The sequence below is a fragment of the Erithacus rubecula genome (genome assembly GCF_903797595.1).
Source record: "Erithacus rubecula genome assembly, chromosome: 8".
Taxonomy (NCBI): Eukaryota; Metazoa; Chordata; class Aves; order Passeriformes; family Muscicapidae; genus Erithacus; species Erithacus rubecula.
The window spans coordinates 14153178-14179027 of record NC_136659.1 but is presented as its reverse complement, the minus strand read 5'-3'; the positions used below and the strand labels follow the sequence as shown (position 1 = coordinate 14179027).

At 36.2% G+C, this 25850-nt stretch overlaps 1 protein-coding gene across 1 annotated transcript in view; it reads left to right on the top strand.

Annotated features, from left to right (window-relative positions):
* The window catches only part of ITGA4 (integrin subunit alpha 4), a 31275-nt gene extending 5503 nt beyond the window's left edge, over positions 1-25772 (top strand). The window contains exons 3-28 of the mRNA XM_079311552.1: positions 810-916; positions 1007-1136; positions 2427-2494; positions 3151-3280; positions 6543-6628; positions 6951-7010; positions 7104-7241; positions 7899-8010; positions 9593-9687; positions 9999-10089; positions 10537-10582; positions 10958-11112; positions 12010-12164; positions 15206-15355; positions 16373-16449; positions 18634-18784; positions 19497-19595; positions 20016-20095; positions 20424-20510; positions 21102-21192; positions 21869-21976; positions 22170-22289; positions 23729-23848; positions 24365-24463; positions 24667-24786; positions 25494-25772. Coding sequence (XP_079167678.1) covers positions 810-916; positions 1007-1136; positions 2427-2494; positions 3151-3280; positions 6543-6628; positions 6951-7010; positions 7104-7241; positions 7899-8010; positions 9593-9687; positions 9999-10089; positions 10537-10582; positions 10958-11112; positions 12010-12164; positions 15206-15355; positions 16373-16449; positions 18634-18784; positions 19497-19595; positions 20016-20095; positions 20424-20510; positions 21102-21192; positions 21869-21976; positions 22170-22289; positions 23729-23848; positions 24365-24463; positions 24667-24786; positions 25494-25586 — 2768 coding nt within the window. The 3' untranslated portion in view covers positions 25587-25772. The remainder of the gene's footprint in view (positions 1-809; positions 917-1006; positions 1137-2426; positions 2495-3150; positions 3281-6542; positions 6629-6950; positions 7011-7103; positions 7242-7898; positions 8011-9592; positions 9688-9998; positions 10090-10536; positions 10583-10957; positions 11113-12009; positions 12165-15205; positions 15356-16372; positions 16450-18633; positions 18785-19496; positions 19596-20015; positions 20096-20423; positions 20511-21101; positions 21193-21868; positions 21977-22169; positions 22290-23728; positions 23849-24364; positions 24464-24666; positions 24787-25493) is intronic.
* The last annotated feature ends 78 nt before the right edge of the window (positions 25773-25850 follow it).

The following is a 25850-nucleotide window of genomic DNA, read 5'->3' as shown; positions in this document are numbered from 1 at the left end:
GTTTTTTTCATAAACTATCATGCTGATGCATAGAAAATGCCGATTCAATAATTTGGTTAATGCTTATTCATACAAACATCTTAAAAAGGAGAACTGTGCTTTACATACCTTAGAATGAATGTGTAGCTTCTCCTTACCCTGGGGACCATTACTGCTTTCCAGAAGAAAGCAAATATTTTGTAACTTGGCAATACAGTAGCTTTTTGGGCTGTGAGGGTAGAGTTAAAGATGTTTCAATGTATAGTCTCAAGCTTTTAAAAAAATAGCTCTACTTAAGAACAAGCACTAGAGCTGCTGGTGAATAACTTCAGCAGTGAAAGGAGCATGCAGGACATGCATAGGTAATGATCTGCCATCACCAGTAGAGATGGCAGTTATACAACCTTTATTTCATAGCCATTTGCAGCCATTGAGGTCTGCTACATAGCTGGAGAGATGTTTGCTTTAGGCTAGAGTTTAGGTGACGCTCAGAGGTATTACATGTATTTATTATAACTTTTAGGCTGAAGAGCACTTACAGGAGCAACCCTTCACCTTTGAGTGTAATGTCACTTTTTATCTGAGTAATGATGGGGAAGCCATCCTCGCTGCCAGCCTATCACATTCAGAGCCAATATGTTCCCTTTGGCTACCCACAGCCATACCCTTGCTCAAGAGGAAAATAAAAAGTCTGCATGACTTGTGCAAGAGAGAGACAGAGGTCAAATCCACCAAACCCAAATTGCTGCTTTGTGTCCCCAGAGTTCTTAGGTGCTCCTGTTGTTCTTCACCCCATCCCTCTGTTCAGAGCATTGCTCTTTGTCTCCTAGGCCATCCCAGTGGAGAGCGCTGTGGGAAGACCTGTCTGGAGGAGCGGGATAATCAGTGGCTGGGTGTCAGCTTGTCGAGGCAGCCCAAGGAGAGCGGGCCTATCATTGTATGTATTAACCATTGGTCTGTGTGTCTGTTTGTCAGACTGCTTTCTTGGGCTTCCATGTCGAATGCTGTGTTTGTTTTATATCCATAGGCTTGTGGACATAGATGGAAAAATGTGTTTTATGTGAAAAATGAGCACAAACTGCCACATGGTATTTGTTTTGCCATCCCTCCTGATTTTCGAACTGAGCTGAGCAGAAGAATATGTCCATGCTATATAGGTAAGCAGAATGCTTGAGTCCTTTTGTAGGGAAGGGTGAGATGCACAATTGAATGGTGCCGTGTTTGTGAAAAGCCTGTGTTGCTCTGAGCAGGTGCTCTGCAGCCAAAGGCTTGGAGGCTGAATGCTGATGATATGAGCCCAGTTTGTGATGTAAAGATGTTTATCACTTCAAAGAAAACGTGCTTTCAAAAAGGAAAACAAAAACTGAAACAGGGCAACAGAATAGTTTTTTTTCCCAGACTGCATTGCTGAAGGATGTGTGCTTCTCAAAAGCAGGCCAGTAGAGGACATTCTTCCTTCCTTCCTTTACTCTTTTCATTGCTCTGGAGGGTCTCACAGCACAGCAGCAGAAATACCTGCAAGTGATTGTTGCCATCAGCTCCTTATCCTTTGATACAAAGGTGCTGCAGTGCCTGTCACAGTCCTTGCGTGTCCTTGTCCCACACTTGCCTTCTGCCAAGGCTACTGCTGTGGCATGAGACCTTCAGGGGTTCTTCCTCAGAAAACTTGAGGAGCAGAATAAGAGTGAAGACCTGAATCTATCACATGATTCCATCCCTGCTTTCCCATTCTCATCTGCCACCCACCCAGGAGAACAATCCCATGCCCTGTGCTTTGCTAATGCAAGGATCAGCTGACAGTCTGACCTTCCTGTGCAGACAGTAATGTCATCAAATATCCTGCTGCTGACTGTTACAAGGGGTGGTGAAATCATGCTTTTATCTTTGAAGACTTTAAGTGAACAAATCTATGGAGTGAAGGGAACCCTGGTGGCAGGCAGTCAGCAAAGAATTGCAGGAAGACAGAGCTGGGACAGTGTTGGATTGCTAGGATGAAAGCAATATGTTTGTGACTGCCATAACACAAACCCTTCATGGCACCAGTGGAGCACAGGTCAAGTTCTGTCAAGATGCATGAGCCTGTCAGAGAATGCCTGAAGTACAGAGTGGAAGAGCATCTGGATGTGGTGCTCAAACTATTGGCTGTTTTGTTCATGGAACAATTTTGAAAGAAAAGTATAGCCTTTAAAGTTATGGTGTTTCAAAAGCAGGAGTGATCAAGTGATAGATAGTGTTTTTGAGTTTGGCACAATGCTATGTTGCACCTAAAGGCTATATGGTGGAAACCAGTATTTTTAGTGTTACTACAGAACTGTAAACCAACTTTTTGGGGGAAGTGTTGCTTGGGGTTTTTTTCTGAGTTGTCTCAACTTCTGTTGAAAGCCTGGTAATAAAACTCTGAAACTACATGCTTCTCATCCTTTCCAATATTTCTTGCCTGTTCCCAGATCATGCACGAAAGTTTGGAGAAAACCATGGGTCATGTCAGGCTGGAATGTCTAGTTTTTACATTGAGGTATGTATTAAAGATATCAAATGTCTCTCTGTTTATATACTTACTTTTATGTATAATATATAAAAGTGGATATGTAAATGCAAATATCAATGCTGCATTTTATTGTGGGAGGGAAAAAGCACTTTTTGAATTTTTTTAATTGAATCTTGCTATGTATGACTTGCATGATAATTCCCAAGTAAGACTTTAATTTTTATTTCCAAGAATACTTTTACATCTTACTAAATCCAAAGTTATTTTTCACCTGGAAAAAGGACATGGATATAGCAGAGGGTGAAATTTTACTATTCTCTTTAATCTGTTTGATGTAACATCATAATGCTTACCTTCTTGCTTCACAGAATAATGCTTTATATTATTTAATCTCCATTCCACCCTAAGATTTTAATTTCTGAAAAACTCTTTCGAAAAGAGAATATCCTGGTTGTTGCTCTATTTTGTTGTTACAGTTAAAAGCTTTTAATAATGGTATTCTTACAAAGTCTGGAAAATATTATCTGTAATTTAGTAGTAAACACCAGTGCTGAGCCAGATGCATCTCCAGTAGCATAGAAAAGAATTCACAGGAGATTTAAAGAATGGCATTTTAGCTGTTTTGCTTGTTGTTGTGAATATTTCAGTGTGAGTAATATGGCTTTGTTTTACTTTTCTTTTAGGACTTAATTATAATGGGAGCCCCTGGATCATTTTATTGGACTGGTTCTATTTTTGTATACAATACAACTGCAAATACAATCCATGCTTACACAGATTCAAATAACCAAGTGAAATTTGGCAGTTATCTAGGTACTTAAAATATTTAATACTTTACTAAAATATAAGCTAGATAGCTGGTCTTGGGGTGAGTACACAGTGTTTCTCTGTGTTTTCACTATTATTCCCAGAAACAGCAGTTCTAAAGATGTGTTCTGATTTTGTTAAGTATTACTTATTTATAAAGCTTCTTCTCTGTTCTTTTTATGAGGAAGCTTCTCAAACAGTGGATTTCTATTCTTATCATCTCACCACTGACTTTTAACCATTTCTTGATTTAAAAGGTAGGGATGTTTCTGGTTTAGCAATGGTTTTCATTTCACTCAAGTCTGAAATGCTGCCAAGAGCTTTCATGGAAAAAGACAGTGGTTTGACATATAACAGAAATATGAAAAGATTTTTACAGTAAAAACTGCAAGCAAGCAAGTCTTAATTGTATTGTCAGTAAGGGGAAGTATGCTATGATCTTTAGAGACAAACTTTCCTCCAGTGGTTGTTTGGTTTTTTTTTATTCCAAACATAACTTAGTCTGGATATGTGTGAAGACAAACCTCATTTGTGAGTGTCTGTAACCAAGGAAGTTCCACTCATGTACCTATATCCAAGCAACTACCTGAATTTAGTGCTACAGTATGGAAAGGTTTATGCCAAAAAAGCAACAGCAGCTTCAGTCTTCTCACTACACACTGAGAAAAGCTCATCTGTCCTTCCTGAATCCTGAGCAAGAATATTTTTGCCTGTGACCATTGGTTTTTGCATTTTCCCATTCAAAGTTCCGGCTTGTGTGGATAAACATTTCCTGTTTCTGATTCCATTCCTCTGACAATGGGAAGTTGGCAAATGTTATGAAATAATTGTGAAATGCAGTCAACTGACTGAAGTCTAAGACATTAGAATTCAGTTCTGAGCCTGCAAAAGGCCACAGTGACTCTGTGGGGAAGTCAAGCAGAAGAGAGACTGGGTGATAAACAGGAATCAGACACACAGATCCCTAGGGTCAACCAGTTCAGAAAGTTCATTCCAGATTTATGCTTCATAAGAATAAGAATTTCTGTAATGAATGAGTCAAATCATTGACAGAAATCAGATACAGGCAAATGGAGACATAAGGACTCTGTTGGGGAGAAGTTTGGGAAGGCTTTCCACACACGTGTGGTCTCTCTTTGTTACCTTGGCCATCCAGGACCTGAAATCAGCTGGAGTTTGCTTCATCCTAGTGATGTGGTGCATGTTGGCTCAGCAGAGCCCTATGTCTGCTAAACTTGCCCTTTTACAGAAAAGTGAAGAAGGGCAGCATTAGCTCATCTGTGTGTCTTTACAGTAGAAGCTGTGATAAACCTGGAATTTTGCAGTTTCAGGTGCTTTAACCTCTGCTTCCTTCCCTCATGATAATCCATAGTGTGGTTGAAAGAATTTAAAGGTACCTTTCTTCCCCTCCCTCAGCTTCTGTCCTGTCTTTAATTATTGAAGACAACAATCTGTTTAGGGTTAGTTCTGTTACCAAATCACTCTTGTTTTAGAAGTCTGAGTTTGTTGCTCCCTTGAGCAATGAATAAAACTATTCCTACCAAGTGGTGGAAGCCTATTGTGACCACTGTAATTCAAGCATGTAAGTAGATACAATTATCTACTTACTCTCTCCTTCCTCTGGTAGGGAACAAGACATTGGCATCTTTATTTATACTTTTATTGAATTGTTAAAGAATAATTAGGAAGCTGGAGACTACAGAAAGTGCAGTAGTATTGTAGCATTTTCCATAAGTTGGAAGTAGCAAAGTTGTTTGTGTACCAAACAACAGAAAGAAGGACATTAGAAAGACACTTGTAATACATAACACTAGGTTATATTTTCTTGGCTTCTTCAGAGTCTCTTGGAGAGTAGTAGCTGACTTCTATAAAAGGAATTTTCAAAGTTAATCAGTCTTTCAAATCAGCTGGCCCTGATAAAAAAGTAACCTTAGGCATTTGACAAACTGCTTTAAAGAAATCATAAAGTAGAAGACAGTTCCTTTTAGAAATCTGAAAAGGGCAAATAACATTTCAGAAAACTGAACAACTGTAGTGATGGTAAAAAGGAGAAAACTATGGAGTTGGAAATAAAATTGCATTTCTCTGTGCATTTAAATGTAAAGGCTCAGTTATATGATTTCTCTTTCCCCTGCCAAATATTTTAATGCAATTAAAGAAAAATGACTTTGTGATCACTGTAATATGTATGTTTGGGATTTTTTAGAATTCTTAAGAATTAGTAATGTTTACACTTTAACAAAGCAAAAATAACTAGAAAATAAATGTCAGAGGAAGCAAATTAAGGTTCATCCTTATTTTTTTGGTTGAGTACATAAAAACTAGGTGTTGACTTTCAAGTGATAAATTGCTCTGTTCATCTCTTTTAACTTAAAATATGAAAAGAAAAATGTGGCTTAACAAGAATTTGAATTCTAGGCAGTTATCTTCACAAATGAAAGATTCAAGGCTTGTTCTCATCTATCCAAGATGATTTTTCCAGTTTCTCTGCATGCTGTGAACATCAGCAGTCATTGAGCAAATGCAAGGGTAGCAGAATATATTATCTGTGTTCCCTGCTTCAACTGAGCTGTAATATATTCTGAAAAGAGTCATGATGACTTGTGCAGCTACAGGTTAAGGTGTTTGCCTTTGTTCTGCAATTCTGTGTCTGGATGTCTGCACCAAAATATGATCCTGTTTACAATCTCTCTGTCCACATACAGAAATGCTTTGTAATGTAGATTTATTTACAAAAGCTGATGTAATGTTTTCTTGTTGCACAATCAGGCTTTTGCAATTTGTTCCTGACATTTTCATGTGTGTGTCCATGGTGCTGTGTGTACGTGCACACAGAAGTAGCACTACATTTAATTTTTCTTCAATCCAGTTATAATAATCAAAGACTAACAATTGAATCAAGTACTTTCACATTGCAGTGCATGTACTTTTGATAATTTTTATTTGTGTTAATAGTATGGACTCACTGAACAATTGCAGAATATGCATTAAATAAGGTGTCTGCAATTTATTTTATTGTCTTTTGAAGTATGGCAGATAATTGAGTTCTTGGGAAGAAATGAGTGTTTCTGACACTTTTTCCTGCTTGATGGAACTTACTGTCTGTAGTGACCTTTTACTTCAAACACTTTCTATTCTATTTTCACTGGTGACTTACAGGAGGTCTGAATGTCAGACTCATGATAATTTGTGATGTTGACAGCTTTTATAAGGTGTGCTCCCACTCTTTGTTATTTGCTGTATTGAATAGTGCATTTCTGATTTGCAGGATATTCTGTTGGAGCTGGACACTTTCTGACACCATCCAGTACAGAAGTAATTGGAGGGGCTCCCCAACAGGAGCAGACTGGTAAAGTAAGGGATTGTCTATAATATTGGCTTGAAGACTATAACCCCACAAAAACACACTTCCCATTTAGATTAATATATTAAAGACAAGTATCAGATGTGACCTCTCATGGGAGGAAAAGTTGAAGAAGGAATTAGAGTAGGCAGTCTGGGTAGCATTAATGTGAACTATGATGTTAAAGAAGGTGCAGGTAGGAAATAGGAGATAGCTGTACTATGTGATATGGTGCATTGTTTTGCTGATTCTATAGCACATGCTTAGAGAAAGCACTGGGAAGTATTTCAGGTTAGTTTGCTGAATTGAACTTGTATTTTCTTTTCATTTTAGGCATATATTTTTAGCATTGAGAGGCAACTAAATATTCTATTTGAACTAAGGGGTAAAAAGGTAAATCTTTCATATTGTTTTTCTGCACCTTATAACTTCTAGTGCATCTTCATCAAAATCAAAAAATAATAATGATTTCTTGTCTGCACACAGCTTGGTTCTTACTTTGGAGCTGCAGTTTGTGCTGTGGACCTGAATTCAGATGGCTTCTCTGACTTACTAGTTGGTGCTCCAATGCAAAGTACTATCAGAGAAGAGGGAAGAGTTTATGTCTATATTAACTCAGGTTCTGTAAGTATTTTCTGTTAAAAGCACACGGCAACACAGCCGTTCTGGTTTAACAGGCTATGAGCAGGAGTTCTTCTCTCATTTCCTGATATGGAGAAAGCAACAGTGGAGCTGTGATGGGTACCCCAGTGCACAGCACACCCCCAAAGGCTGCACTGTCAGCTGTAGCACAGTTACTCAGCCCAGTGCTGGAACTGAGGACAGACTGGCTTGGTTTCCTAGGAGCTGTAGGTGGTTCAGCCTGCCACTGCAGCCTTTGCCAAGCTCTCCCCCACTGCTGTGCTTCCCACAGAACTGCCATCCGAAGAATAACTTATTAAGCCCTTCAGAAACCACTAAGGAATGAAACATTGGCATGCTGTTACTGATGCCAGTCAGCAAAGAGACTGGTACTCCTCAGTTTTGTGAATAATGTCACTGGACAGATCATGCATTAGAATGGGCTCCTTATTCTTTCTAAGTTTCAGAAGTGGAAGTGCAATCACTGTACTGTTCCTACACTAAGTACCATAAAATATATTTGAAAATGCTTGCTTCTACATCAAGTAGTTTGGTAGGGTTATATATTGGTATCCAAGGCAGTTTTTAACGTTTTGAGTAATATTCCAGGTCACCTGGAAGGGGCTCTGTTCATGTGCCATTGACTCTGTTTTCCTTCAGGGAGCAAAGATGGAAGAACTGAACATAGAGCTCAGCGGGAGTGACTCATATGCAGCGAGGTTTGGAGAGTCCATAGCCAGTCTAGGAGACATAGATAATGATGGCTTTGAAGGTAAGAACCTGGTGGGTTTAATGCTCTCTGGTCAGTGGAGTCTGATGATAAACAGGAGAATTATGGAAGTCTGAGAATTCTTTTGGTTTGGGACTTGACTTTTCTGACTTGAAGTGCAGCTGGTTCACAGTCATTGATACCAAGGGACTAGGTTCTGTCTTATAAAAGAGCATGACCATAAAGTGATAACATAATCTGTAATTTTTGGTGCTGGACCTCAAATGGAATCACTAATCCTGTGTTAAATATCTAAGACAAAGGTTGGGGAACAATTTGGCAATTTTGTAGCAATCATAAACAAAACTTAGGTCAAAATCTGCTTCTGTGTCACCAGTAAGTACTAAATACATGGAAATATTGAAAACAATCTTCATGTTGGGAGACTGCTGTGGGAATATTGAAATAAAAAGTGGATGTAATATGGAGGGTGGCAGTAGGAAAAAATTGTAAGAAAAAAGCTGGAAGCAAAATAGAAAGAAAAATTGGGTAATATAAAGCATTTTTCTCTAGTAATTTAAAAGCAGAGCAGAGCCAACTTCTTCAATGATCTAAACCATCAGTATCAGTGCTGTAAAGATAATGGTTTATGTGTTGTTGTAGAATCTGACCTCAAGAACATGTGTGTAATTTTAACAGGCACAACTTGACCGTCCCATTTTCATCTCACCAGTAGAAAGATGTATAATATGTTTTAAGTGGTTTATTCACCACAGTGAATTCAGTGGACTCATTCAGAGAATTGCTCCATAAAACCCAACACTCAGAGGCTTTGCATTTCTTGTGATTTTGGTTCAGTGCAGACTAAAGTATTTCTGATTTCTGATAGTTCAGTTATTGATTTTGCATGTTCAGTTATTAATAGTGACTTTCCAGATGGTGTAAATAATCTCCTGATCCCTCCCTCCATTGTTTGGTTATCAACCTCTGGCTATTTGAAACATGAGAGTTTTTGGTCAGGGCTATTGAGGGCAGATTGGTGAATAGAATGAACATTCAGTTTGTTAGGAGTTTCCACACCCCTCTGGAATTAGGCCATCTAGGCATAAAACATATCCTTTTGTACCAACCAGCTACCTTCATTACTCCTTGTTAAATGCCGTTTCAAGCTTATTATTAACTGTTACAGATATTTCATACAAAAATAAATGGTTCACTTTAGGCACTATAATAAGACTACTCGTGTTTCAGTGACTTAATCCATGTGGGAAGAACAGGAAAATCATCACTGTTCCATAAATACATGGCTTTTTTTCCCCCTCTTTTTTTTAAAAGATCGTGATAATTTTGCCTTCTTTCATAGTAACCTTTTAACCTCTTAAGGGTGAAAATTAGTACTGCTAGAAATAGACTTAATCTTCAACAAAAATGGCAGTATTTGATTGCTGCTTTTCACACATAGTTAAGGTAGAAGCAGGTCCTGACATGGTCTGTATTGTTTCTGTTTGCTTTGTGTTGTTCAATGTTGGCTTTGAATTGAGGTAACTCTGCTCTGGCATTGCATGCATCATGATTTGCATTTCCTCAGCTGATCCATGGTCATATTTCCTAGTCAACAGATCATTGCCAAATTGTTTTTCCACAGATGTGGCAATTGGGGCTCCACAAGAAGATAATCTAAAAGGAGCTATTTATATATACAATGGCAGGCAAGATGGAATAACGCCATCGTTTTCACAGGTATGCTTTTTCAATGCAAAATACCCAATCCAAAAAAACCTCAAGTTTAAATCTGAGAGGGTTTTCCCTTCATTTAACTCTCTGACCATCTGAAATACATTAAAAGACTTCAGAAAATTTTCATGTGGTCTGTGGCTTCCAGTCATAATATAACCTGTAAGAGAGAAAAAAATTAGTTTGGGGGCTTTAGAAAAGGTTTGTGGGATTTAAGTTCAGCAGCAGGATTGTTCTGCTAACATTTTTCATTGGAAATTGTAACTTGGAGATTAGCTTTCCAAGAATAATTTTCCCTTATACATTTTTCTTCTCAGAGAATAAAAGCACAAGAAATCAGTAATTCTTTAAGCATGTTTGGACAGTCCATATCAAGTGGCATTGATGTAGACAACAATGGTTATCAAGGTAAATTAAACAATTTTGGTTTTTTTTAATATTTAAAAAAGTAGAAATTCATAGGGAGCAATCCTACTGCCCTACTTGATAATTTCTAACAGAAGCAGAATCTGTCATTGAGATGACATATCACATCTGATATTTTGGGAAGAAAAAAGAAGAGGTAAAGCTGAGGCCAGGCAGTCAGTTTTCACGGTCATCTAACTATTATTTAAGGACTGAGAACAATGTAATAGTGAGATCATAGTTCACAAGGGGAAGGGAAATGTGGTTTATAATTTTAAAGCAGATGTCTCATCTACAAATGTTACAATGAGCTGGTTTGAGCACTGGAAGCATGTTTGTTGTCCAGGCTAGTGTGCTAACCAAAAGGTGAATATGCTATAAAATACCTGTACCATTAAGAAGTAATTCCTGTTGACAAATTATGTTTATTGATACATTCTTTTTGTGCAGATGTAGCAGTTGGTGCATTTTTCTCTAATTCTGCTGTGGTGCTGAGGTGAGATTGCTGTGTTTCAGTCCTCTTGAAGATCATACAATGTAACTCTATTTTTTTTTAGTGGAGCTAATTAAAATTCAGTAGTTTCATTTAATTTCTTTATATTCTTGATGTATTGAACTTCAGTCATTAGGCTCTAGAAAGCCCTACAAATGAAACATTTAAGTAAACCTTTCGAAAAAATAAAAATATCATTCTGCAACTTTTTGAGGTAACAATGTGAATACAACTATTTGGAACTGAAACATGCAGATAACTTTAAAATTTTAATTCTAAAATATAAAAATAGATTGTCAGGGATGATTAGTTTTTGCAGAGATTCTGTAAGCTATATCTGAACATTATATGTGAACAGTTACTCTTTTCTTTTCTTAGAACAAAGCCAGTGATAATTGTTGAAGCTGCTATAAAGCACTCTGGTTCAATAAATCGAACTAAGTTAGACTGCATGGAAAATGAGCAGCCTGCCACCTGTATGAATTTGAAGATATGCTTTACCTATAGAGGACGGGAGGTGCCTGGTTACATTGGTAAGCTAGTGGAGAAACAACCCACTATATGTATTCATTTTAAATGCACCTATTTGCAGAATAGTGCTACTGGTATTTAATAGACTATTAATCTGACTTCAATATAAAATGAAGAGCTGAAAACATGGATACCTTTTTATATCATGATTGACTGTATTGCCTGAGTGCTTTTAACCTGCTTGTCATGTGCTATTTGTAAACTGCAAACAGCCCTGCAAGTACATAGTATATAAAATTAAATTGCTCAACTCTTCTGTGTGAGAACAGACAACAACATTTGGGAGCATGTTACATCTTTTGAAACTCATATTCATTTTGAAAGATAAGCAGTCAGATTGGGTCACCCTTGCTGGACTTGTGCATAAGACTTTTTAACTTAAAAGAAGGAGTAGTAGACATTGTAGATAACCTAGCCCTTGGCAAAAATTTAGAAGTAATAAATCTGTAATGCTCTGAAACTTGCTTGCTACTTGTTGTTATGGCAATTAATGCTAACTTAAATAGAAAAAACTGTGAAGTTAAACAACATTTGTCAGTGTTAGTTGACTTAAGTGTTTGTTGTAATTTACTGTCAGCCCTGTAAGTAACTGAAGTGGGTTTTCTATAAATAGATTTTGATAGAAAATATAAATACAACCTGGTGAACTGTCCCTGATATAAAAGCATGTATCAGGGAGCAGCCATGAAGTAATCAATTTTCAGGGTACTAGCAGTTTTTATTAGGTATGGATTCCTGTCAGAGTGTTTCTAAGCAGAGCATTTTTAAATGGATGTTACAGAACATACTTATGTAATTGTCTCAAATTGCAATTTGTATAAAAAATTTCCATTAATTCATTAATATTGCAACACTTAAACATTTTATGACCTTTATTTTCCCTGGGTTTTATTTTGTAGTATTGCTTTATAATCTGAGTGTTGATGTGAAGAGAAAAGAGGATACACAAGCAAGATTTTATTTTTCCTCCAATGGAACATATGATACAATCTCAGGAAAAGTGAAGATTTACAGCAATATTACTGCCTGCAAAGACCATCCAGCATTTATGAGGGTAATGTAGTTTTCAGTATGTATTGTCTTGTAAATCCTTTGTTCTCCTTTGAAAAGCAGACCTGCAGCAAAAGGACCTATTCTGTGTACAATTGCATTGCATCGTTGTGGAAGTAAAATACTTGTATTCAGCACTTCCACAGTTAATATATTTTAATTCTGATGCTTTCTCTGGGGAAGTCAACGGGTCTGCCATCTCTTACATTGGTGAGAAGATGCATATTAATAATAACCTCAGTGATTAAGTTGGACCATGAACATTCTTGAAATTTTTTTGTGGATGACAGATGATACATAGATTGAGGCTGGTTTGGAGCAACCATGAAGATACAACACCCATATTCTGCTGAACATTTCTGCTGGAACTTTTTAATGTACTCCTTAATGTAAATCTTAAAACTTGTAATTTTTGTTTTGTCATTTGTAACTATTTCAAAGAACACGTGTATGGTCTTGCTCCTGTTTTTGTGAGGAGATAAGATAGACTCAACTGAAAAGGAAAGAACCATTCCTGATTCATAGGAAGGAAAATGAAGATGGTTGCTAGAAAAGTCTGTAGTTCGAGGTTTATACTGTGGTGTGCTTTGTGAATTTGCTGCAAGGAGCCAAAGGCTACCAGGGTGTGAAGAAGAGCATTGCTTGGGCTTGCTTGACTTTTTCTTCTTCAAGGAATGCAGCACTCACCCATAATCTGAAGGTGGAATTGGGGTAGGAAGAGCAGTCATGAGAGTTCCACAAATGAATTTAGAGCTGAACAAGATTAAGTGTGTGCATTGTGCTGAAAAAGGGATCTCTGCTTACAAACGTGAAGCCTGCACAGATAGTCTGTCTCCTGGACCAGATTGGCAGTGAATATGGTTACAGTTCTCCCTCTGTGATGGTGTAGAGACAGCTCTGCTGTAGGAAAATCTGCTGCCAGAAGTGCTTCAGAGGAGAAGCTACTGAGGCAGAAGTTCTGCTGGAGCAATGGGCACAGCAGGAGGCTGTTGGAGACCTGCAGGGTCTCCAGGGAGGCTCTAACAACATCAGGAATAGATAGCACAGCTGCTGGTTTCTGCAGAAGTACAGTTTGATCCAACAGCCACCATCCCTTCAAACTGAGCATGGTACTGACCCAGAAGTAAGCTAGTAAGAATATGTCTGTAAGATCTTAACTACAAAGTAATCTCAACTGGTTGTTTCCCTGGAGGGAATGGACTGTTGTATTCTTGCCTGATGTATCCCTCTGGATACATCCCTCTGGAAAGATGAATGAGGGACTTGTCTTGAAAGTGGAATAAAGCCTCTAATCAGGACAAGGATATAATATTTTTAAGGCCATTAATAAGAAAAAAACTAATCACTTTTACTTTATCAAACATCTTAGAAGCTTGTCTTCCAAAACAAAAATTTTGGAAAAACTTGGAAGTCCATCAGTGGACACAAAGGAACCATATTTTATTCAGCTCAATAAAAATAGACTTCTCTCCTGTCCGACCTTATCTAGAGGAGAGAAGGGAGTATTTAGATGTAAAGAGAAATAAGGACAATAAAATAATTGACTAGTTTGCCTAGCCTTTTTCTTAATATCCTCAAGGTAGTGATTCTGTGATCTTTTGAAACAAACATCCATCAAGGTGACTGATGCAGTTGATCCTGCACAAAGGCTGGAAAATAATTTTTATTTTCTGAAGCTACAAAAAAACCTGCGGGGAAATATTCTTCCATGTATTTTTCTTCTTCCTTGGTTTCCTTCACCTTTTGTTTGTGACACTATTAGAAGCCAATGCTTCATCATAAAGCTTCAGGGTAGAAAGGAAAGCTTATGTTACTTACTGGAAAATTGCCCAGATGCATCTTAACTGATAGTCACACCTAAGTGAATGTTGCTTGCAGGAGCAGTGGCAAATTGCCACTTACTTTATAAGAGTTTTATAAACTAACAGAGATGTGATGGACAGCTGACCTTGTACAGATTGCTGTACCAGCATTAGCAGGTATTTGTGTAGGAGGAAGGAATTGATTTGCCTCATCGCTTCCTATAGCCCATCATTAGGGGTTTTTTTCCTCCATAGAATTTAATTTTCTTTTCACTTCTTAATTAATAGCATTATAAGCATCTCCTTCCACCCACTGAGGTTTCTGTACTTGTATGAAGCTCCTAAAGTTAAGTAAGTGTGAATGTCTGTCAAGTACAGTCCTTGTAAGAGACAATATAAATTTTATGTATTTTGAGTAAAGGCTAATTAATAGCTAATCAGTATAATGGAAGTAATATAAAGCAGATGCAGAGAAGACCTTGTGGAAAATTATTATGAATTAGATAATGTGTGATTTGGCCAACACAAGCTTGCACATAAGAATTAAAATAGTGGCCATGTGGAAGGACAATCAGTGTCTGTCTACCCCCTACACTTAGGGAGTAATTTAATCAGGTTTGTTACTGTTTGTGCTTCAATCTGTTCAGTTTTCACAAGTAGGTAGTTTGGACTCTGATCTGAACATTCCTACACAGGCAAGGCTTCATGTACAAAATAGTAATTTATTGAGGAGCTCAGTCTTTTTAATAGAGATTGGGAAATAAAGGGGCAGAAAAATAAAATGCAGTCACAACTTGATTTAGTTGTACTGTGGGAGAACTGCTTTTGATTTCATACCTGCATACCCACTGGGTTTGTCTGGCCTCATTCCACTGGTTAATTTTCTCCATTTTAGCCAACTTTGCCTATTTTTCTACTTGGGCAGTGCAGCCTTAAATGGGTGTGTGAGGCAGGATTATTGACAGAAGCAGGCTCACTGTTCAGTAAGATTTCTGCTCACAGAAGAATCACCCATTCTGAAATGGCTGATGCTGTCATTGAGCATATCATGCTTTTATGCATTTCTGATTGCCTCCTTCAGCAACAGAGATGTCTGGAAAGTATATTAGCCATATGGAATTATTTTGCATGTGAAAAATAAGTTTTGCTGTGTTAGTGAGTTCTGGGCAACCTTGTAACTTTAAGCATAAGCATACATGTTCTGTCTTATATGATTAACTCATTAGGTTTCCAATTTTCATAGAAAGATGTAAGGGATATCTTGACTCCTGTACATGTTGAAGCAAGTTATCATCTGGGGCATCATATTCTGCAGAAAAGAAATGTTCAAGAATTTTCACCACTTCAACCTGTTCTTCAACGCAGGAAAGAAAAAGATGTTATAAAAAGCAAGGTTAGTGCATGAGTTCTCTTTTTTTCCAATGCAGTGAGTAAATATTCATGTTTTAATCTCCAGTTAAAAAAAGCTTCACTGATTCATAGCATGTGAAGGAATGCATTTTCCAGACCAACACTTAAGGAGAGTGTCTTGATATTAATTAATAAACCAGAATGCTAAAAGATGCCTAATTTTTTGCTGAAAAAAATCTTTACAGAACTTGTATACAATTTTTATTATGATTTAAAAATAAAAAAGGTATGTGCAGAGAACTTGCAAGCATATATAGTATTGTATACCTCAGAACACACATGTATGAAATTCTCTCTTTAAAATATCCATTATTTTTCAACTACATAGTATGAGCCACTTTCCAGTACAAAATTGTACTTTGAAATTATTTCTATGTTAAATACAAAATATCATGTTGGTATTAATCTTGAACTGTTGATGTTGCTGAAATATTAGTCCTGTAAAGATACTGCAGGTTTCTAAACACAAAGTCTGTGAGGAGAAAGAGTATATTCTTTATCCTTTAGTAACTATGAAATTAATCATTTTTCCCAAAAAATACCAGTTTATTAAGAGACTATAACATATTGATAATCAAGGCATGGACACCTGCAACTCATGGTGTCTCTGCTCTTATCAAACCTTACTAACAGTAGGATAAGTAAGGGTTGTGTAATTAAACTCTTGGGAAAATTAATGTGCTGTGTTATAGGACAGACACCAGTTCTGGATCTTATAAAACATTCTGCCTTCCTTATGTACTGCTGTAAAAATTGTCTGAACACACACCCACAGGTTTAACTGTGACAGAGTCTGGAATGCCTCCCCACTGTTACTCTGGATGCATGGAATGTGTTTGGAAAGTGGAAAATCATAGCCTGATTGACTTGTATGTTAGCAGTAAGAGCTATTAGACACTTCCTGATAGGTGATGGGTTTCTTTCTCTGGAAATGTTGATACTCACTATAGGAAGCATAAGACACTGAACTGCCTTTTTTTTTTTAATTTGGCTTTTACAGTTTGTTTTTGCAAGATTTTGCTCCCAAGAAAAGTGTTCAGCTGACTTGAGAGTTTCTGGAAAAGTTGTTTTTTCAAAGTAAGTATAATGTAGCTTTCATTATTTTGGACAAGTTTTAGTAAGGTTTTATTTAAATAATTCCTTTTGTATAACAGGAATTTGCAAATTCTCAGGACTCCCAGAGAAAAAAAATAATAAATAAAGCTGTTCTTAATTGAAGATTATTTTTAAATGCTAAATCTTCCAGGAAATGTAACAGAAATCTATATGATTGAAGAACTCTTATTGCATAATTAGAAGATTTTACAGCTCATAAAATACATCTTCAGAAAAACATAAATATGTGTTCTACACTTCATATATAACTGGGCTAAGAGAACACTGCACAATGCATACTCAATATGCAGACACCATAACTACTGTAAAATTGATAAGCTGTTGGTTATTTCTGCTCTTTCTGGATATACTTGCTCTGTATGAAGTCTCAATCAGCAGTACAAAAATGGAGCTGTAATGTTCTTAGATGCAAGAGCCACTTAATTGTTTTAAGTTGTATTTTATCAATACAGCCTTTTCTTTATTGACTATTAGATTTCAGAGTAAGAAATACAGGTGAGCAACAAAAGGAATTGTACCTGTTGTGAATCTCAGCTATTTAGATGTTTTACATGTAACATCGATTTTCTTGTTATTCATGTTATTTTGTCATTCATCACTTTTAAAGTTGATTCTCCTTAAATCAAAACACCAAGTTAAACAACCTAAAACAGCATCAAAAGATGCTGACAGTTATATAATGCACATTAATCACACCTGCAAGATCCTGAGCACAAACTTTGTCATCTTCCTAGATGTCAGAGTAAGATGAGTATCTTTCTTCCCAGTTTAACATATGGCTTGTAGCATGAGTCTTAAGCCCCTTCATTTTCTTAGGCTGGTTATTTTATTTAAACACTGATTAAACTTTTCAGAAAGAATGGTTGTGCACCATTTTCATTTGTGACACTAGAAATGCAGTTTTTTAAGTACTTCTAAGGTCTAAGAAAGGAAAACAAATTACAGCATACCTGCTTGACATTAGGCACCAGTAGCAGATTTGCAGTGTAAATAAATAGTCTAAATATCTTGATAAAGTGTGAAGTATCACCTTAAATTACCTTGTGTCCCTAGAATCTCGATTAAAAACTAGTTAGCTGGGAAGTGATAATTTATTTTGTCTAGACAGAATGCATTCATTATCCTTGAAGAGCAAAGCAAACACCTTTGGTTTTAAAAGAATGAAATCAAACAGGAATGGCAATGTAATGTTTTATTTACTGAGTAACAAGTCTTCATATGTGCACTATTGTGTTTTGTTTAAATTGCTTAGATTTTGGCCTGCTCTGTAAATTTCTAGTCTGCATCATGCATTTTTTAATGGAGAATGAAATATGATTACCAGGGAAAAGCTCTAGTTCAGCTTTGTTGTAGTCCCAGATGTGCACCTGGTGCTTTTGTGTACTTGTGTGTTAAGCTGGTAGGCATCTTTGTGACAGCATATTGTTAATGAGTTGGCTTTAATGTGGGTAAGAGGAGTGAGTGGTGGGTATGTAAGTACTAAAACAACGTTCAAATTTAACCTAAACTTGACAAGCTACCAAAATGTTAACATTGTGTTTTTCTTTAATTTGCTTTTGTCTTGGAACCTATCTGCTTATGCAGTGCTTTTGCCTTCTGTTGCTTTTATAAGTGCCAGCTTCTTTCCCAAAGGTGTTCAGTGACTAATGCTTTGGTTTCAAGCCAGAATATTTGATAAATGTCTATTTCTAGGCACCCTTTCTACAAGTCTTAATTAAACTTTAATGTCAAGCTGAAGTTTACTTTTAGCCCCCGATAGGGTGTCTGCACTTGTAACACGATTATAAAACATTACCTAGATCATAAATGAGGCATGTTCACTGTGCCCCTCTTCATATTAACTCACTCCCAGATCTTGAGTGCAGAGTGAATGTTGAAATAATGTCTGAAAATACTGTAGGAGTGATAGATTGCTATTCTGGCCTGTAAAGAAAAGCACTGGTGGTGTCAAGGCCAGAAGCACAACTGGACTGATGGATGACAATTTCCCTGCTCTCCCATTAACCACTTCAGGCTCTAAGAACCCCCTTACATCTCCAGCTGAGCTTTGTCAGAACCAACTGAAATTACCCAAAAGATCATCTTTGCCTACAGGCTGTTTCTACAATCACTTTCCATTTACATTATGATAATTAATTTTTATAGGCCTCATGACGAGAAAGTGTACCTTGGTGTTGGAAGTGTGAAGACTTTACTGTTGAACATTTCTCTGCTTAATGTTGGAGATGATGCATATGAGACTGTCCTCCGCATTCAGATCCCTAAAGGTCTTTATTACATTCGAGTTTTAGAATTGGTAAGGAAAAAAAGATCTCTCAAACAGTAATTCTTTATATATTTCTTTTTCACTCAGGCATTTTTCAAATTATGTTTATGAATTGTTAAGTTTTTTAGATACCAAGCCTACATCCCTTCATCAAACCTGCCAAAACATCAATTTTTTAGTTCTTAGACTTTTAGCTACCTAAATCCAGTGCAATTTAATCAATACAGACAACTTGCATAATTTTGGTAACAACTAAAATAACTAATTTTAAAAAGTTTTAAAATTATTTCAGGATGTTATGGCTGGTTTTTGGCTGATGATCATGTTTTGAGTGATCACAAAGATCTCATTAAATCTGCTTTTTTCCAAATACACAGCCTTATAAAAAGTCATAAATCTAATTGTGGCTTTTTTCTGCCTTTTTAAAAATAACTGTTCTCTGTGTAGAATCCCCCAGATCCACCTTTGCGAGTTGGCTTTTAACTTGGCTGGGTCTGGTTCTGGTGCACGAGCCTTAGCTTCAGTAAAAACAAGAAGCAGATGAAGTAACTGATACAATAATCAGTGTAATCTGTTTTGTTAAATTGGTCATGTGTGTCCTGGATGTTGGCATCAGTGAAATAAGAAACACTTAGTTCAGGAAAATATAAAGCACCCAATTTTAGTGCGTGCATGTAATTTGAAGTGTCTGAAAAAAGTACCCTTTTTATTTTAATCATTAGTAACTTTTTCTTTATTTTAGGAAGAAAAACAGATACATTGTTCAGTATTAGATAAAGAAATTAATGCAGTGACACTTGAGTGCAGTGTTGGCTATTTATATGTGGATCACAACTCAAAGGTAAGCTGAAAATTAAGTTCTTCATTTTAAAAACACCCTAAATACGTTACGAGGATTTTCATGGGAGAAAAAAATTCTCTGAATCTCTTCTTCATTTCCAAATAACATCTCTTACCATTTTGGTATCTGTTCCTCTCCTGCTACTTTTAAATGAATTGCTTAAACACTCCCTGGAATAATTCATTAAGGGACAACAGTGTTTGTACTATGCATTGCCTGATTGTGCTTGGTTTCTAGACAAGAGAGCTGATTAATGCCATGGACAAATGTGTTAGGTCAATCTAAAGGAAGTAGAAGACACAGAAAGCAAGCATTTCCTTAGTTCTGAATTTTTTAGAGCAGGAAATTTTAAATGAGCTTAATATTTGCATTGAAGATACGTTACCATTTAATATAAGGAAAATTTTGTTTGTTCTACAGCTGGATTATAGTTTCCTCTTGGATGCAAGCTCATTAAGCAGAGCAGAAGAGGACCTCAACATCATCATTAATGCTACCTGGTAAAATCTAATAAAAATTGCTCAGTGAAAAATACTACTAGCTTTGGAAAACAGATAACTGGAAAGGATTAGCAAAGCAGGATTGCAAGGAAGTAAATTGATAGCAAATCAAATAGAGAAACTACCAAAAAAATTGTGATAGATATTTAAATAATCAGTAGGTTTATGCCTGTAAAAAAATGTGGGGACATTAATGCCTGACATGTTGTTACCAATTAAATATTTTTATTTTAATAAGCTGAAAGGTCTGTTTAGTATTTTTTACAGAAATAGTGTATGGCTTATGATGATGCCTTCAGTACAGATTCTTCTCTTTGCATTTTTGTAGTAAAAATGAAGTTGGGAACATGTTGCTGGATAACATGCTAACTTTACCTATACCTCTAAAATATGAGATCGAGTTAACTGCTCATGGGTAAGTCACCTGTTGGTATCACCTGCACATCCACAGAACTGTTGTCTTGTTACTTTTCTAAATTCACACTTTTTAAGCAGAAGTGTGACATAGCTGAAAAATCCTGGGACTGAGTTGGCACAGCTATCCTGGGCTCTGACCCAGACACTTGTAAGAGTTTTTTTTTTCCCACTACTGTGGGATGAGACCATTGGTATCTGTGGTTGAACTTGCCTCTGAACAGACTAACGTTTTTTAAAAGTGTAGTATTTTTTTAGAGAAAGATGTGTCTAATAAAAACATAGCAGGTCCTCAGATTCCTTGCTTAACATGAACCATACCTTGGGTTTGTTGTGGGGCATTCATGGAGCATAGCTTTGGGTGAGGATTTATGACTTTTTATGGTTCCTCTGCCTTTTTCAGAGGAAAGAGTACAAATGTAGAGGGTTTCTATTCCAAAGGCAGATGATTTTTCTCTGTGTTCCTAGATTTAGTTAAAAGCAAACTTGGGTATTTTCTTACAACCACTCTTACTGGAGGTAGCATGAAGAAGAAAGTTATGCTAATGATATATAGGAATTCTGTTTATTAACAATTTCTAAACCATTGTAGGTTTGTGTCACCAACTTCATTTGTTTATGGAGCAGAAGAAAAAGATTCACCAGGGACATGCATGAAGGAAAATATCAACTTCACTTTCCACGTAAGAGTTTTCCTTTGTTAAATAAACTCTGCCATCCTTGTTTTGAAGGTTAATGTTTAGTGCATCTGATGAATGTCTAGCCAGTCAGTAAGGAAACTTTTAAGAGTACAAGGATACCATGACTAATTTTTGTACATTAGTGATGGGAATTTTCTGCTAATCCCTTTTTTTTATTATTTTGGCCTGGCAAATCTTCCACTGAGTGATCAGAGAAAAATTTCCTAACACAAGCAGGATTGAAAGTGGTAGAGCGGTTCTGAATTGCCACCTCTCCTTTCAGAAACACTTCAAAAGTAATTAGGGTAATAAAAAAGGAATTAGGAGCTTCTCATAAGAGTATCTATAGCATCAAACTTGTCTGCAGTGGATTAAAAGCAGGAGTTTGGACATAAATCTCTCCTAGTTCCCTTTGCATTCTCTCCTGGCAGGCAGTCTGCATGACCTCAGGTACTCATCACAGATTAGCACCGTTTACTCATCAGCTTTGGAGGAGGGAAGGGTTCAGTGAGCCCACAGAATGAGTGAGCAAACTGTTAGCACTCCTAGCACAATCCACTTTCATGACAGCATAGCAGAGCAGCTGCTACCCCATTCTGTGCAGTTTTATGTATTTATATATGTATGTTTCTGTTCCTTGAAGCTTTAACTGTTGAACTCTTCACCTCTTCCCCACAAGGTTATCAATGCAGGACCAAGCATGTCTCCAAATACCAACTTAGAGATATTGATACCAAATGCTTTTCCACCCAGGGACTCCAGATTATTCAACCCACTGGATATCAGGGTAAGCAAAGGTTACTTAATGTATTTGTACCTGTGTAAATTATCTAAAAAAGAGCAGGTACTCAGCCTGTGTTTGATTTGCTAGCTATGGTGAAGCAGAGTGAACTAGAACAGGATCATCTTCAGCCCCATGTGTTTCAGAATTCTGGAAATAAAATTTTCATTTTTAATAACGATGTTATATTTATTTTCAGACAACAGCTGGACACTGCTCCTATAATAAATATCCCAGAAACTGTACTGCAGCAGAAAAAAATGAAAACATATTAAAGGATGTCATCACTTTCTTTTCAAAGCCTACTAAGAGGCACATGGTAAGGCCTGTCTTTTGGCATCAGTGGGAAATGACTGTATGAATAAAACTTAAGAAAAGAGAGTATGTTATATAATGAAGTCACAGAGCCATCTTCCAAGGATGTGTGGTGGGATCTGTGATAAGTTCAGGGTAGTCATAAGTGAAAGGGGTGAGAACTGAGCAGAGAAAGTTGATTAATGACACATTGCTGCAGTCAGGGTGGATGACAGACACCTACAAAAAACTTCCAGGGGGATATGGAACTGAATGAGTGGGCAAGCAGGATGGCAGAGGAAATTCAGTAACAAACAGAAGATGATGCATCAGGAACAAAACAGGCATCATTTTAATTAGATTAAGAAGGCAGATCAAATATTCATTGTCTTTTCCTCATCAAAACAGTGCCATCAAACCTAACTAATAGGAGCTAGGTAAAAAATAACCCCAAACGTTAAAAATAACTGAATCCAAGGAAGACTGTACAAGTTAATGGGACTGAAAGTCAGTAAGAATTACAAAATATATGGAAATCACTTTTGGCTGGGAAGCTATTGAAAGTATTTGAGAGGCTGGGAGAGTGCCATACATGTGTGGCCTGCTCCAGCTCATCCCTCTGTTCCTGCTCACAGACCCTGCTGGAGATCAGACACTCCACTACACAGTCCAAACCAGAACTGCTATTTTAGCTTTGCATTGCTGAGGCTTTGTCCTCACAGAAATCTGTTTCCTGCACCTTGTCTTTGATAAAGTATAACATTGTTTAATCTGTCATCTTAAAAAAACAAACAAAAAACCCCCACATAAATATATGCATTTATATAATATAAAAATATATTTTAAATAACTTTAATTTTATTTTGGGACCTTTAAGTAAGCACATTACAGGAAATATCAGGAAATATATTTATCTCAATGACTGAGATAAAGCCTGCACTAGAATATCCAATCAGTATTCAGCATGCTAGTCTTGCATAAAAAATAATGTTAAAGACATAACAAACATAATTATGTACTGCCTTGTGTTTTTGTTTTCTCCAAAGCTGTGTGAAGTGATGCCAATTGTCAGTGTACAAATGTAAGGATCAACCAATTACACTGTTTGCCCTGGACAGCATAGAGTTATAGTCATTTATCATTATAGGTAAAAGCTAATGTGAAATAACAGTGTAAAAATAAACCCTAAACATATAAACAAATTGTTGAACACTTGGTCCTTTTCAGCCTTAAAATAATTAATTTTTTAAATAAAAATTATATGTGTTTTGTATAATAATTAATCTTTTGTTACTATACCTTTAACACCTCTGAAATGACAGTGATGGATGACAACCTCAAGTTATACCCTGAGTTTTCAAGAATAAGCATGAATCCTTTTATTCTAGTCAGTTCCTATTGTCTGTAATGCTAAGACTATATACTTGATAAAGTTAAGTTTTAATCTTTCCCTCCCTTGTACAGTACTGCATGAAAAATGACAGCCTTTGCTTACAAATATATTGTCAGCTGGGAAACATGGAAAGTGGAAAAGAAGCAACTGTTCACTTGCATCTAGAGGCCACTCCTTTACTTTTACAAATGGTAACACATGAATTTTTTATACTTGAGGGGAATATTTCAAGGCATATTTGCAGTATTCCCTGCATATAAATTAGGTGTTAGTATTTGTTTTCTAACAGTGAAACATGATTCAAACATTAAATCTAAATCTTTTAGGTTTTAACCTATTTTATGTTGCCAATGCTAAGGCTCAAGGTGATGTATGAAAAACAAAAATATGTATTTTAGTTTGTCACTTTATGATATGTATTGCTTTGCCTATTCTGGCTGGATTATGTTGGGGATTTAATTTCAACTCAGAATTGTATTTTTCTAAGAAAAGCAGTGTGGATGTGGACTTAAGTAAAATCCAACCTGGCTTCATTCCAGCTTTTGGTACTAATTTGTTTTGTGCTCAGAAAAAGGCACCATTGTGTGTTTGTGTGAGATTCTGGTTATGTCAGCAGCTGTGTTATCATTTTTGCTGGGAAGAATCAATGTGTTAAAAATATTTTTTAAAACACAGATTTTTTTTTTCTTTCTTTGTTTTTAAATCAGGATGATGCATCAGTATTGAAGTTTGAAGTAAGAGCAACGGCCTGGCCAGAAAAAAATGCAAAAGTTATTGAACTACATAAGGACAAACAAGTTGCATATGTAAGAATTGTTATGAATTTGTAAGGAACATGTTATGGTAGAAAACTTAACAGTAATTAATACTGTAGAATTATATACCTGTACAGCAGCAATTAATATAGTGTTCATTACTTTAAAAATTAATTAATTTTCCTAGGTTTTTATAGTATCTGTTTGAGGAAAACCCCCAACAGTTAGCACTAATCTTATTTTCTGTTTTTCAGGTCTATTTGGAAGGAGTGCACCACCAAAAGCCAAAATACCATGTTACTGTGCTGATTATTTCCCTAGGCTTAATAGTTGGTGTTACCTTGTTACTGGTTCTTTCATTTATATTATGGAAGGTAGGTTTTTAGCATTCTTTAGTTGCTTTAAGTTAGGAATTCTTACTGATGAAGGATCTAGAATAAAAGAATAAATAACATTTTATTGTGATCTCTCCTTTCTAAAGAAAAATAATTCTTCCTGTAACTTGGGGTTCTTCAAAAGTATTTCTCCATGTTTTTCATTCCATTTCATCTTCTGCATGTTTTACATTTTCTGTTACTCAATACCACAACTCCCTTTACAATGTTTTATATATCTCATGTTTGCAAATGATTTATTTATTTTAAAATCAAATGGATCATTTTTGTGGGATGATGCTCCACATTTAGTATCACTAGACACATGATGACTGATACTTTAAAACTGTTTCATACCAGTATTTTAGATTTCAAACTGCAGCATTTTTACAAGGACATGTAGAAATGAAGCAAATTTAACAGGAACATTTTATTACCATATTTTTAAAAATACTGGATTCTGTGGACTGTTGAAGTTCACAAGTCCAGGTCTTTATACAGGAGAGCATTAGCCTCCCAAAAAGTAAAAGAAGAAAAAGCAAACCTATGTTTTTGATGGATAAGTAACAGTCAATTACTTGGTATGATTGGCAAATGCCATACTTCATTAACACCATACATATGCACTTTTATTTTAGTTAATCTTTTGTGGTTTAGATTTGATTACAAAGATTTGCTAACAACAGATTCTAAATTTTGTATTTCAGATTGGCTTTTTCAAAAGAAAATACAAACCAGTCCCTCAAGACGTGAACAGAAGAGAGAGCTGGAGTTTTAAAAGTGGGAACAAAAGTGACTAAGATGGCAAATAGATGTTTGATTTTAAAATGAAGACATTAAAATTCAGATTAATTCACAGGAGAAACATCAACACCAAGAAACCTAGTCCTTGAGCTTACTTGCTCTTACAAAACATGCTTTATTTCCTTGAACTGTATTGAGGATACAACTTACAGTACTGTTCTATTATGAAAATGGTAAACCAATTTGTTCTGAAGTCTCCCAGGAATAAATATAAATATATATATATATATATATATGATTTCAAACAGACAGAAGAACAC